General features: G+C 40.3%; 1 protein-coding gene across 1 annotated transcript; it reads right to left on the bottom strand.

Annotated features, from left to right (window-relative positions):
• Positions 1-253: 253 nt before the first annotated feature.
• mrpl46 (mitochondrial ribosomal protein L46) lies at positions 254-14,986 on the bottom strand. The gene is made up of 4 exons (XM_052040482.1): positions 14,741-14,986; positions 8,991-9,189; positions 3,941-4,114; positions 254-3,575 (listed from the first exon to the last, which is right to left on the bottom strand). The coding sequence occupies exons 1-4, from the start codon at positions 14,981-14,983 to the stop codon at positions 3,313-3,315; spliced, it is 879 nt and encodes a 292-aa protein (XP_051896442.1). The 5' UTR covers positions 14,984-14,986; the 3' UTR covers positions 254-3,312.
• Between the last annotated feature and the right edge of the window lie 7 nt (positions 14,987-14,993).

Raw genomic sequence — 14,993 nt, 5'->3', positions numbered from 1 at the left:
ACATAATGTCCTAACTCTCTTATGCCCTGACCTATGAAGGCAAGTATGCCATACCTCTTCTTCCCGTGTTGCCACTTTCAGGGAACTACAGACTTGGTCCCCTAGTCTCTTGGGGCTTTAATCTTACAAAATTACAGAGATACAGGGAAGGTCCCACTAGAGATCGCGGGGGGGGGGGGGGTTGTTAAGGAAGCAAATGTAATTCCATTTTTCAAAAAGAGAGAGAAAAAGACATCAGACAACTATAGGCTAGTTAGATTAACAGTTTTTATTGGTAAAAGCTATGATTCAAGATATAATGGTAGGGTGTTTAGAAAAATTCAAGGTAATTAGACAAGTCAACATGATTTTGTGACAGGGACATCAAGTTTGACCAATTTATTGTAAAAATTACCATGCATAAAAGGGAAACCAGTGGATGTACTATACTTGCATTTGGTATTGGTATACCAACCAATTTCCAGAGGCATTTGATATGATGCTACATCGAAGATTATTTTAAAAAGTTCATGGAGGAGGCTGTAATATTTTGGTGCAAATGGAAGACTAGCTGCCCACAGGAAACAATCGTTTTCTGGTTGGCAAGATGTAATGGATGGTGTGTAACAGGGATCAGTGTTGGGGCCTCAACTTTTCACAATTGATATAAATGACTTGGATGAAAGCACCAAAAGTATAGTTGAATAATTTTCCGACACAAAGGTAGGTAGGAAAGTAAGAGGCTATATAAAATAGATTAATGAGTAGCCAAAGATCTGGCAAATGGAGTTTACTGTGGAAAACATGAGATTGTCCCCTTTGACAGGAAAAATACAAAAACAGAATCTAAATGATGAGAGACTGCATGACTCGCAAAAAGCTAATAAGCAAGTAATTAGGGAAGTTTCAGAGTAGGTTTACAAGATCAATAGCTGGAATGGGCGAGTCGCCTGAGAAGGAAAAATTGGATAGGTTAGTCACTGGAACTGAGAAAAATGAGAGATGATCTTTCGAAAGAAAAAGATTGAGAGGGGGCTTGACGTGGTGGAAGTGGATTGGATGTTTCCTTGTGAGGAAATCCAATAACTGGAATTTCTTCTTAAAAATGAATGAGTAATTTAAGAGAATTTTTTTCATGACAGCGAGTCTTTGGAACACTCTGCTGTAAGGAGTATTGGAAGCAGAGTCTTTGAATAGTTTTACAGTAGAGGGACATGGATTCTCAAAGAGCAGGAGGGTGAAAGAATACCATGGGTAGAGGGAATGTGGAGTTGAGTTATAATCAGATCAGCTTTGATCTTATTAAATGATTTGATTAAACAGATTTGAAAGCCCCACTCCTGTTCTTAATTCAAATCTATTTAATTACTTTTATATTTAATATAAATCAGTTCCCTAATAAAGCAGAAGTGATTTTTGCACGAGAATTAGAAACAAAGGAGATGGAAGGTTTTGTTCTGACTGCCATTATGTAGTAGCAAATCAGGAGAAACCAATAATTTAGATTCAATCTTTCCTTCTTTGGAGAGAAGATCAAATCAAAATATTTTGACTGTTCACAGAGACAGAGATGTAGGCTCAGTAATCCAGCTTTTCACTTTCAAAAGATCAGGAAAAGGTAGCGATGACAAATGCTGTTTGACTGAGAAATCGAGAATGTTAGCAACATGTAGTGGAAGAACAGTCAACAGTTCTAATGAAGAAAATCTTCTGAAACATAGTTCTGAGAATTCAAACTCTGAACAATCACAACACTAACATTTACTACAAAATAAAGAGACCTCAGCTCCATGACCATGTTACGTAAGCTAGGAAAATGAGACAACTACAAATTGTAGCAGGAAATATTCACAACTGCTTCAATAGGCAAGAAAAAAAACCTGCCTCAAGTCAGACCAGTGTTAAAACATTAGTGAAAAATATTACAAATCAGCTAAAACAATTCAATTGGTAAATTCAACCTGATCTGCAAAATACCTGCATTTTAACATTATTTTGTCTAGAACATGAAGGAAAAATAGCAGAAAGGACTAGCAAGTTTCTGGGACAATTTAATCAAAGGTTCCCCTTATTAATTGCTGCTCAGTTTTTATTTGTTTCAATCATGCCCAGGTTATTTACACTTTGCAACTGTCTAACATTGCACCAAGCAACAAAATGTGACAGGGAAATGTTTTGGAGACTTGAAACAGAATGCAAGATGCGTGCAATTATTTAATACATAATTAATGTTACTATATAGCATGAATGATGTTGAATGAATCTTCAAACAAAGCAAAGTTAAAGGGAAAATGCCATGAACTAAAGTAACTTACAACAGAAGCCTATGAAGTACAGCTACAAGATCTGGGCACACAGCGACAGTACACTGAAGTTGAGCGAGATCTAGAAATAATAAGCTAATTTGCATCTTCCAAGCCAAAATTCATTGTCATTGATAAACATTTAACAAATACAATAGTTAGGCAATATGTGGCTTAAAATTGGCTTTCATTTGTAATTGGTCCAAAGGCTTCTCATTTTACTACCTGGTGGCTGGTAACAGACAATGATTGATAATGGAACAGTGCTCCCTGATAGTGTGAACTGGGGGATAAACTGATGAAAGCAAACAATGCCCTAGATTTGAGATTCTCCCACTCAGAGTTTATACCCATATTCCCAAAATTGTCAGTTCCTTACTGGGACACAGTTTAACAGTCAGCAACAAATCTTCAAGTGGCTTAGCAGCAAGTTTGTTTTGTTTTTGACTCTCAGGATGCTACAGTCAAATTCAATCCTGTTCTCACACTGATTTCCATATGTGCAAATACACAGAGTACCACAGAGTACAAGGGTACAGTGGTTAAATTACCAGATTAGCAATCCAGAGACTAGACTTCAATTCCTACCATAACAGTTGTGGAACTTAATTGTTAATAATCTGGAACAGTCATTAATAATAATATCTACTAAACCACTGATTGCCATTAAAAATCCACCTGGTTCACTAATGCCACTCTGGTAATTTTACCTGGTCTGGCCTACACACGGCTCCTGACTCTCAACAATGTTGTTGACCCTGAAATGCCTTAGACGCCAGGGTGATTGGGGATGGATAGTAAATGCTGGTTTTGCCTGTGATGAACGTATTCCAAAAAAAATGTATAAATAAAATGGACCAAGTGTTAGGTGGGTTTGAACATGGGACATTCCCAGTCAAGTTTTTGAAACTGAAAGAACTAACATTAAAGACCCAAGAGCTATCCAAAGTACAATAGAAACAGTGACACACAAGATTTGATTTATAATTTAATGTTCACAATGATTCTATTTTAACAAAATAACATAATTCTACACATTTATTGTCGAGCTATCAAAGATGAAGCGATGAACTTGCTTCAAGTAATTTGGTTTGAGGTAGTCCTTCAGCTCACTCTTGGTTACCCACACATGGTCTTCTTTCTTTCTCGTCTTAAGATCTCCATTTATCAGCAAGGCTTTGAAGAAAAATACTTTGGCTCCAATGCTACTGGAAGTTCGCACAGCCTTGGGATACTTGTATTTATAGAAACCGGATGGAGCATTGCCCAGAAAAACAGCTTGCAATTCATTTCCTACAAAATGTAATGGTGGGAGGAGAGTGTTGGAAAGAGAAGGAAACAATAAGTGAAATCCAAGAAGTATCAAGAACCTTAAATGAGAGGAAGCAAGCTTAAATACGCCAGGAAACAATATAATTATTGTCAAAATAACCCGAGGAGATACAAGAAGTTCTATTTCCCACTACAAATTGGTGTGATGCATTCTCTGAAAAGACTGTGAAAACAAATAATAATGTTCATAAATATCTGAAGAGATAACTTATTACTTGTCTGTTGAGAAATACCTGGCCCGGACACAATGGACCAAATGGCCCTTTTCTTATGCTTTATCATGCTATCATTCTAACAAAATCAAGAGCTACCAAAAAAGTTGTTACCAGACAGAGTAGACAAGGTGCGTTCAGCAGTCTGCCTCATGGTTTCCCCTGGCTTCCAATAGCTCTGTGGCAACAACCAGATCTCTTCATCTGCCACTTTTTCTTTTATTAACAGTAGCAGCTTTTCATCCAATCGCCTGTTCAATGTTGATCTATCATTCTTCTTGTCAGCTTCTAAGATACATGTGGAAACACACATTTTGAAAAGTGATCTGAATGACTACGGGCACTGTTCAAGAAATGATTCAGCAACATTTATTGAATATTTCCCTATCAAAGAATTATTTGCAATAAATCATCACAAACAAATCATTAATAGTTCTAATATCATTCCTGGGAACTGAGATCCTTAGACTCACAGAGTCATAGAGCATGGAAACAGACCCTTTGGCCCACTGACTCTGCAATGACCAGCAAGCAAACATTTACTCTCATCCTATTTTATTCCCTGTACACTCCTCAATTCCACCATGTCCCCTCCCCCCACCCTGATTCTACCTCACACCTACGCACTAGCAACAATTTACAATGGTTAATTAACATTCAACCTGCACGTCTTTGAGATGTATGAGGAAATTGCGGCACCCAAGGGAAACCAACACAGTGAGAGGAGAAAGCACAAAGTCTATGCAGACAACACCAAAGGTCAGGATTGAACCCATTGTGTCACTTCTGACATTTGAGACTGAGCTGTGAGTTTTTCCAATTCAGAAGAAAGACAGAATGTATTGTCTGAAAATGTACAATTCCTCACCATTTTTGCCCCATTCTCCCAGATCTACTACTTTTCTCAAATGGTCATTCAATGCAAATGCTTGGAGTGGTGTTAAAATATTCAGCTGTTGAGCACAATCACAAAAGTAGTCCGATCTGGCAGTCTACTTCTATCCTCTGGCATATTAAGGAGCAACAGCCTGCTAATTTTTTGCTCCTTAACACAAAGACACAAGGCTATTTACTGGCTGCACTCTTCTCCAGAAAAATAGTTAACACTGCAAAAGCTGAAGATGGAACCGGTACCTAACCAATCGATTTCTCAGTACCACACTGTGGTGTTATTATACTCAGTTCAGTTATCAAGAAACCCATTATAAACTTTTAGAAAGATGCAACGTTGAATCCAAGCAAAACTTTCCCTTCCCTCTGTGACCTTTGTTGTAGTCCACTTCCTACCACATTGTACAAAAGTTCCAAATATAACATCATGACATTTTGTTGTTTCTACAAATCCAATAATGAAACTGTTGGGATAGCTCAGGATAAATTATTTGCTTTAATTATGTGGGAAAAAATGATAAAGGAACACTGCTTACAAGCACTTAGGATTTGCGATAATTAATGTAACAACTCAGTAAAAATCCATTCAACCCTTTCCCAGCCAAAAAGAGCTATTAAGGCAAAGTTCACTTTCCGGTTCTCAGTCAATAACCTATGGTCAAGCAGTTTTTAAAGTGTCCTGAAGGCTTTTGCCTCTCCCTCCATTTTAGGCAAGTTCAGATTCTCATCATCCATTAAGCAAAGAGAATTCTTAACAGCACTTTCAACATTTCGATGATTTCTTCTAAATAACTACCTTCAATCTATGCTTTAAACTCGTTGACCTCTCTGCTAAGGGAAAGATAATCATCTTTGCTCACCTCCACAATATCCTGTATTTCTACCCAACACCCCCCCCAAAAAATACATTAGCCTGCCCCATCTTTCACCAAAACTAAAATTCTCCACCTGCCAATATTCTCCTAAGTCTCTTCTGTTTCCTCTCTCATTTCCACGTTCCTTGTGTACTGGGGTGACCAGACTGCTTGCAGTACTGACTGTGGATTAACTGCTATCTTGAGCTTGAGCATCACTTTGCCACTTTTATATTCTCTGCTCCAGCTAATCAAGTGTCCTGCATACCTTCTTAACCACTTTATCTACCTGTCCTGTTACTCAGGAGAACCTGAAACTATTTATAAAAGGTCCCTCTTGAAATTGCACAGAACATTGGAATCCTTCAAGTGTCTCTTCTAGCATGGGTTCTTCACAATATTGACAATATTTTTCCTCACTCCCTTTCAATCATTCAGAACATTTGAAGGAAGAATAAAATTAAAAGCATTCCAAGGATGTCGGAGGTAATTTTAAAAAGCAAAGCATTACAAATTTTCTCTGAGCACCATACATTACAAACACAGAATGATTGACAGTATACATTTCTGAAAGGGTCCATAATAAACAGTATGCTGTCAGCAGAGTTGAGCTGCAAATAAAAATCCCAGTGTTTCAGAGTGGTTTTAGAATACAACTTTTAATGGGGATATCCAGTCCCTCTGCATCTCCATCTAACACCAGGAAGGATTGTGGACCTTTCACTTCTTCATTGAGCACAAGACAAACCAGTCTCCTTCCACCACCATCCTTCTGACTGAACTTGTTCTTGCATTGTACAGTTCTCCTTTAATTCCACTCACTTCCTCCAAATCAAAAGTCGAGTTATGGAAACCCACGTGGGTCAAAACTGTACATCTCTTTGCAGGGTATATGGAGCAGTCCTTGTTTCGGCCTACTTGGATCCTTCTATGACATAGATGGCTGTGATGGCGCTACATCCCTGATCTCACACAACTCAAATGTTTCATCATTTTAGCTGCCCATTTCCTTCTTGCGCTCACTTTCACATGATCTCTCTCTGACTCTGCCCTTCTCCTTCTCAACGTTTCTACCTCCATCTCAGAGAATAGATTAACGATCAATATCTATTACAAACCCATAAACTCCCATAGCCATTTTAACAACACCTCTCCTTTCCTGCAAAAAACTGTTCCATTCTTCTAATTTCTCTGGCACTATCATATTGTTCCTTTGACAACACCTTCCACCTCAGTGCTTCTAAGATGCCTTCCTGTCTCCTAAACCATAGTTTCACTTCCACCATAGATGATAAAGCTTTCAACCATGTATTTTCCATTTCACACACTTCTCCTGCCACCCTTACTTCCTTCAAGCAGAACCTGGGTTCCTCTTGTCCTCGTCTTTTACCCCATCAGCCTCCATGTTCAATGGATCAACCTCCACAATTTCCACCACCTTCAGTTCTATTCCATCATATTCTCTCCTTCACTCTCCTTTCATTATCCTAAAGGGATCACTCCTCTAAAAAATAATTCTGGTTCATTCTTCCATCTCCAATGATGTCTTGCCATGCAGCTATAAGAAATGAACATAACCTCCATAAGTTCTGCACAGGCAGTCACAATTGGATCTCCTCACTGGGGAAACCAAACATAGATTTGGTGACCTCTTCGTTGAACATCCGCATCCAGTCCAGAGGTGATTCTGAACTTCAAACTACCCGCCACTCTAATTCTCCTTCCCTTTGATCTGCCCTTGACTTCTTGTATTATTCCAACAAAGCCCAACATAAGCTCAAGGTATAGCACCTCTGATTTAGCACAGTTCACCCACCAGGACTTAACATAAGTTAACAATTTCAGATAATCACTTTCTAATTTCTATTGTAATTAGCCAGTTCTGATGAAAGATTCTGCTTTCCTTCCTCCAAAGATGTTGCCTGACTTGTTATATGTTTCTAGAATTCTCGACTTTTAGTTCAGATTTCTGTAGTTTTGAACCTCTCAGTTTCAGTACTGTTTAATTCCCTTTCCTCTCTCCTCCTCCACTTTCATTCATAGTCTTCTAATTAAACCTCCTTCAGACAGAACAGTTACAATTAACAAGCCCTTATACTCCTCTCAGTCAGCACTGCTACCATTTGTGTCATCAAGTACCTCGGTCTCCACCCTATCACAGATTTTGCTTTTGTTCTCTCCATTCAAAATCCCCCCACCTCACCTTTTCTCCACAGATTCTGCCCTACGCACTGAGCATTTCCAGCCGTTGTTTTTTATGTAAAGCATTTAATATGTGCAACTTTACATTAAGCTGAGTTCCCAAATCCACAAATTTACTTTTGTCAGTAGTTGCTCCAACTCAAAACTATATTCCAATAGAAACTTTATGAAATTTAAGAACACTGCAATCTTCTCCCCAAGGCATCTCATGTCAAAGATCAGTGAGACTGCAGTTTAAAGTATTCCATACTCAGCAAGATGCACTTCTTTGTGAATACAAGGAATCACATTGTGCTGAATCTCAGCCATTTTAGACTGCCAAAACACGCAGACTGCTTGTCAATCATTTTTTTTAATTACAGAAATAGTGAAGTATAGTTTCAAAGCCAAATACTGTACAGTACAGAAAAATAGTGCCCTGACTCTTTCTACCTTATTCTGAGAAATCCTGAAAGGGCTGCAACTAGAACTAGGGGGAACTATATTCTCTCTGTAAAGTGGAGATAAAAAGAACCCACATGGGTCCAGTGGTACAATTGTAAGAAATCTGTCAAAATGGGAGTTCTCAGAGGAAAGATCAATTTGTGTTGTGAAGCACATATGAATATACAGATTAGCTTTAGAGAGATTAAACTCAGGATAATAACCTTCTAAACCATAATTAATTAATTGAAAATGTTAATAAAGCCAAAATGTTTAACACATAGAAGTGAAACATAAGAAATTCCAAGAATATATTCCCATGTGCTGGGTGTTTTACTTACCTATTAAAAAAGGTAAAAGGCGGCTAATGAAATCAGTATAGAGGAAAGTAGTCACCCTAACACTACCCATAATTAAACTAATGGAATATATACTGTATCCAGTCATTAATGAATACTATTAAACATTTTAATTATTTCTAGCCTGAGAAATACTTTAAAAATGTATGGGAGAATTTGTGTGAAGTTGGATTTCTGTAAGTCAGATCATTTGTAACCTGGGTTTGAGTAAAGAAGTGGCTCTAAAGTTTAAAAAAAACACAGCCATAATCTTATTAAATGGTGGAGAAAACACATTGGGTCAAATAGCCTACTTCTGCTTCTATTTCTTATATTTTTATGAAAAGCTTCGAATCATATCTCTGGCAGGAAACACAGTGTCTAAGCAGCACAAAAACTGAGGGTACATTATGACAAATATTACACTCTAGGTACAAAGCAGTAACAGACACGGACCTTGTACTCTATCAGCAGATTTGAACTGTCTGAGCTTCTGTTCCCACATATCTTCCAGATCTTGGCCAGTCACAATGTCTTGGCCAACATCTTCCTCTTCATCTGAATCATAATCATATGCCTGCCTTCTTCGAATTCTCTCTTCAGCTTCAAAGACTCGAAGCTCATGGTCAGAATAGAGGCTTTTCTCCAGCTCCATCTGTAAAATGGAAAAATCATCTGCATTTTGCAAAGCCAGAAATGCACTGAATGTACCATAGTATCAGAGTCATACAGCATAGAAACAGGCCCTTCTGCCCACCAAATCCACATCAAGCACTCATTTATATTAAACCTATGCTAATCCCATTTTATTCTCCTCACATCCCCATCAACTACCCCAAGATCCTACCGGTTCCCTACCAGTAGGCATTTTAAACACAGCCTCCAAATCTGGTGTTTCACAAACAAGCAGAATTAAAATTAGAAAATGAGAATGATTCAAGGTGCACTCGGTGAATCGGTGTGCAATATTTCTTTTCTAAAACGGTTGCTATATCCAAAGCTGACTATTGCTACATTTAAAAGATGAGACTGGGACCCCTGCTGTTTCAATCTCAAGATTCAAAATCCACAGTCTGCACATTTCCAGCAACTGCAATCAGTTATCATCAAAAGAATTACTTTGCTCTTCGATGAAAATGGCACGATGAGTAGTGTCACACGCACAAGTTGCCCTCCCACATTGTTATTCCTCAAATGTGCACCTAGACACACATCATAGACAAGCTAAAGACACAAGAGACTGCAGATGCTGGAATCTGGAGCAACAAACAAAATGCTGGAGGAACTCAGCGGGTCAGGCAATATCTGTGGAGGAAAATGGACAGTCGACATTTTGGGTCAAGACCTTTCATCTGGACTTAATAACCCTTCAGGAAGCAAAGCGGAGGTTACAGTCAGATCAACCATTATCTTATTAAGTGGCAAAACAGGCTCGAGGGGGATATGTGGGAGGAAGGGGTTAGATAGGCGTGGTTTAAGGGTCGGCACAACATGGTGGGCCAAAGGGCCTGTATTGTGCTGTATTGTTCTATCTAACCATTCGCTCTAACATACTCCTCCATTTTTCTATCATTCATGTGACTATCTAAGAGTCTCTTAAATGACCCTAATGTATCTGCCTCCACAACCTCTGCCAGCAGTGCATTCCATGCACCCATCACTCTGTGTAAAATAACTTACCTTTGACATCTCCCCCCAATACCTTCCTTCGATCTCCTTAAAATAATGTCCCCTCGTGTTAGCCATTTTCGCCCTGGGAAAAAGCCTCTTATCATCTTGTATACTTCTATCAAGTCACCTCTCATTCTCCGAAGAGAAAAGTCCCAGCTCACTCAACCTATCCTCATAAGACATGCTCTCTAATCCAGGCAGCATCCTGGTAAATCTCCTCTGCACCCTCTCTAAAGCTTCCACATCCTTCCCATAGTGAGGCGACCAGAACTGAACACAATATTCTAAGTGTGGTCTAACCAGGGTTTTATAGAGCTGCAACATTACCTCGTGGCTCTTGAACTCAATACCCCGACTAATGAAGGCCAGCACACCATATGCCTTCTTAACCACCCTATCAACCTGCACTGCAACCTTGAGGGATCTACGGATGTGGACCCCAAGATCCCTCTGTTCCTCCACACTGCTAAGAGTCCTGCCACTAACCTTATATTCTGCCTTCAAATTCGATCTTCTAAAGTGTATTACTTCACATTTTTCTGGGTTGAACTCCATCTACCACTTCTCAGCTTAGCTTTGCATCCTATCAAGGTCCTGTTGTAATCTACAGCAACCTTCTACACTATCCACAACACCACCAACCTTCGTGTCATCAGTAAACTTACTAACCCTCCCTTCCACATCCTCATCCAAGTCATTTATGAAAGTCACAAAGAGCAGGGGTCCCAAAACAGATCCCTCAGATAACCACTGGTCACCGACCTCCAGGCAGAATACACTCCATCTACCACGACCCTGTCTTCTATGGGAGAGTCTTCTTGGTACAATTTCTTTTTAAATGTTTGTGTAGTCTTGAGCCATTACCAATCAGTACACAAGACATTTTTTCCATTCTGTTAGTGATGCTCTGATTATTTTGCCACTTGCCAGTGACTAGGGGTCATGAATATTTTTCACAACAGGATGAACTATATCAACATAAGTAAATTAATGTGCAGTGCATATACAGTATCCACTGGGAATTTATACTCTTTGTAAACAATTTTTTTTTGTTATTGTGATTATTTATAAGAATCTTATATTATTTATACATTACCGGAAAGAAAATAAGAACTTTTGATCTCACAATAAAAGTACCCTGCAGCAACATCACCATTAAATATTGATCACAATATTCATCCCACAACCAAGATCATTAAAAGAGACCATCTGGTCAAAACTCTCATTGTCTGTTCCATCATTCAACTTCACCTGCCTTCTATACCAAAGACCTTTTGTAATGTGTTGAACGGAAAGAAAAGAGATCATTTATAGTGCTTCTTTTTTGACCTCAGGACACACTGAAAAGTGATTTACAGCCAAAATAACTTCTACAATGCTGCAGTGTAGGAAATCCGCCAACTTGTACAAGGCTCTATAAACATCAGTGATTATGACAAGATAATCACTTTTAGAGAATCAGTTAAGTTATTGGATACTGGTTCAACTGATAAATGTATCAGGCAAAAACAAGGAAAATTTAGTAAACAAGATTAAGACAGAATAATCGCAACATTTTTTCTTCAATATTCTCAGTCTTTTCTCACCCTCTTCACCTCTAGATTCAAAAGCCATTTCTAATACATTCAACACATCTTCCCCTTGCCTACCCTTTTTGCATTGTGAAGGGGCTATCCCTTCTTTGACACCCTGATCCACTCCTCAATCATCCCCAACATGTCCTCTGGTTCCCATGATATCTTTATTTGCTAGTGTATGAGATATAATATTTGCTCTTGAATAATGGGAAGCAGAAAATTTCAAGGCCCCCAAAACTCTTCCAATGTGAAGCTTTCTTTAATTTTGTATCTTCTTGCTGTTCATGACACAACCTGCCTACATCGGGGAAACTAAATGAAAACTGGATAACTGCATTGAGAATTATCTCAGTTTAGTCCACAAGTGTTTTTCTGAACTTCCAGCTTGTCATCTGAACTCTCCACCCAACTCCTACACTGACTTTTCTGACCTCAGCCTCCTGTATTGTTCCAATGAAGTTCAATGCAAGCTCAAGGAATATCTTTTAGTACCGCAAACCTTAGTCTTCCAGACTAATCATTCACTATTTACACCTCCCCGGTATATCTCCTTTCTCACGTTCCTTTACCATCCCCTTTTTGCTTGCACCATTGTCTCTTCCATCATACAACTTCATAGTGTTTGTTCTTTCTTTCCTCTCCGCCTTATTTCTGCCTGTACTTGCTTAAAATATCAACAATTTTCAGTGTTGACACAAGTTTAATTGAGCTGAAACATTAACTTTTGATTTTTCTCTCCACAGATGCTGCCCGACTTGTTGAGTATTTTTAGCAAGTGACAATTCTCTTTCAGATCTTTAGCATCCACTGTGGTCTCCTCAGCCATTTCATACTGCTCTTAACATAGCAATGTGTCCTCAGGCTTTTAAAGAGAACATCACAGTAACCTAGCCACTGAAATGTTCAGGGCAGATAAATAATTTTAATCAAAGACAATCTAAATAAATGATTTGCTCAAAGCTAAATAAATGACTTACTTCAAGTGTATCTATGCCCTCACCAAAAGCTATCCCCACCCCATAACTCTCTGTACTATTCCAAATTGGAGCTTTACTGACCCCCCAAATTTAAGCACTACAAAGTTAGCAGCTATAACTTAATTCCTTCCCTAAACTTCTTTGTCTCACTAATAAGGAAGGCAAATGTAATGTTAGCAAGAGAACTAGAATATAAGAGCAAGAATGTACTGCTGAGGCTTTATAAGGCGTTGATCGCATTTGGAATATTATGAGCAATTTTGGGCCCTGTATCCAAGGCAAGATATACTGGGACTGGAGAGGGTCCAGAGGAGGTTCACAAGAATGATCCCGGGAATGAAAGATTTAACGTACGAGGAGCATTTGATGGTTCTGGGCCTGTACTTGGAGTTCAGAAGGATGAGGGGGGGAATCTCACTGAAACCTACCGAATACTGAAAGGCCTGGATAATGGGCGTGGAGAGAATATTTCCATTAACAGGAGGGTCTTGGATCTGAAGGCACAGCATCAGAATAAAGGGATGTCCCTTTAGAACTGAGCAGAGGAGGAATTTCTTCACCCAGAGTTCTGCTTCAATATCTTATGGTCTTACAACCTCTTTCCTCCAAATGCTCCTGAAAACCTACTTCTTTGACAGATCCTAGATCCTAATGTGAACACAAAACATTAGAAATAGCAGAAATAAGCTATACAACTCCTAGAGTTGTTTTGCCGTTCAATGAGATCTTAGCTAATCTGATTTTTGATTTCAACTGTACTTTCTGCCCTGATCCTCATAAAAAATTAGATTCCCCTGAAAAGAATGTCTATATCCAAAGATCAGTGTCCATAGCTCTCCGGGAGTTGAAAATTTCAAAGATTTACAGCCTTCTAAGAAATTCCTCCTCACTTCAGTCTTAAGTCACTAAACCCCTTATCCTGAGACTGTGCCCCCAATTTAACTCCCCAACATCAACACAGTATCTATCAGGATAATCCCTTCAAAACTCCCCCCCCCCCATGCAATCTCCTCTCATTCTTCTGAACTCCAGAGAGTTTACATCCATTCTGCTAATTTTTTTTTTATTCGCACGACAACCCATTCATCACAGAAATCAATCCAGTGAACATTCACGGTCCCATTTCTGAAGGGTATCATGCCTTAAAGGATTTCTATAAGGCAGGAACACCTCGAAATGCTCTCTGTTTGCCTGTGCAAATACAGCTCCAAAAACTCTCATGTAGTTCAACACGGGAAGAGTACTTGAATCGCCAAGGAATAGGCTGGGGTCAATTAATGGAAATGACATCAGTACAGATGGGTAGGCCAAAGGGCCTGCTTCTGTGCTATACAATTCTATGATCATTCAGGACAAAGCAGCCCAATTGCCCGTAATCCCATCAAACACCCTAAATCACCACCACACTACCAAATCCACGTGTACCATCTCAGAAATACACTGCAATTACTTAAAGCTATTCCGACAGTACTTCATACCACCAAGAAGGGGAAGAGCAACAGGTACATGGGAATGCACTAAGGTTCCCCTCCAAGTCATACACCATCCCGACAGGAAAACTTATTGCCGTTTCATTGGCGTTGGGTCTAAATCTTGGAACTCCGTCCCCAATGACCAAGGGAATGCCTTTGGGGGAATGGAAAGGCAGCAGCAGTTCAAGAAGGCGGCTCAGCATCACCTTCTCCAGGGAAATTAGGGATGGGCAGCATTCCACGCACAGATCCCCAAAGGTTTTATTGTAAAAACACAACGTTTTGGTTGAAGAAAAACGTGTATTGATGCTGACAGCAGCGCGCATGCGTGTACTCTGCCCAGCGTCGGCCAACCCTCGGCGCGCGTGCCCGCGCCCATCTGTCCGCAAGGCCACGTGCACGCGCGTCATTTGCTCCGACTACCGTGCGTGCCCGCGCCCACCCCTCCAGCGACCGCGCGCGCACCCCCTCCCCCACGCTCCGAGGGACACCCACGCGCGCGCGCCCACCTGCTGCAGCAGCCGCGCGAACGCGCTCTCCGTCGGATTCATCGCCCGCGACACCACGGCGGCCCGCTGCAGGCACACGGCGCCGCACAGCTGCCAACCGGTCGTCGCCGGCTGTGGGGCGCGGCTGCCCTCCGGGGAACACTGCGCCAAGCCCCGCACTGCCGTCGCCCGCAGCGCGGGGCTGAGCCGGGCTCCGGTGACGGGGCCGCTGAACGCGGGCAGCCGGCGCAGCGCAGCCGCCATCTCGGCGCTG

The sequence above is a fragment of the Pristis pectinata genome, chromosome 28 (assembly GCF_009764475.1).
Source record: "Pristis pectinata isolate sPriPec2 chromosome 28, sPriPec2.1.pri, whole genome shotgun sequence".
In the NCBI taxonomy this organism is placed as follows: domain Eukaryota; kingdom Metazoa; phylum Chordata; class Chondrichthyes; order Rhinopristiformes; family Pristidae; genus Pristis; species Pristis pectinata.
This window is presented reverse-complemented; position numbering and strand designations above follow the sequence as displayed.

Excerpts from the sequence above, each read along its gene's own strand:
- mrpl46 (XM_052040482.1), bottom strand. The coding sequence starts at position 14,983 with ATGGCGGCTGCGCTGCGCCGGCTGCCCGCGTTCAGCGGCCCCGTCACC. Across the intron at positions 9,190-14,740 it reads TCGCGCGGCTGCTGCAGCAG|ATGGAGCTGGAGAAAAGCCT; the intron begins GTGGGCGCGCGC and ends TCCATTTTACAG. Across the intron at positions 3,576-3,940 it reads CACCTTGTCTACTCTGTCTG|GAAATGAATTGCAAGCTGTT; the intron begins GTAACAACTTTT and ends TACATTTTGTAG.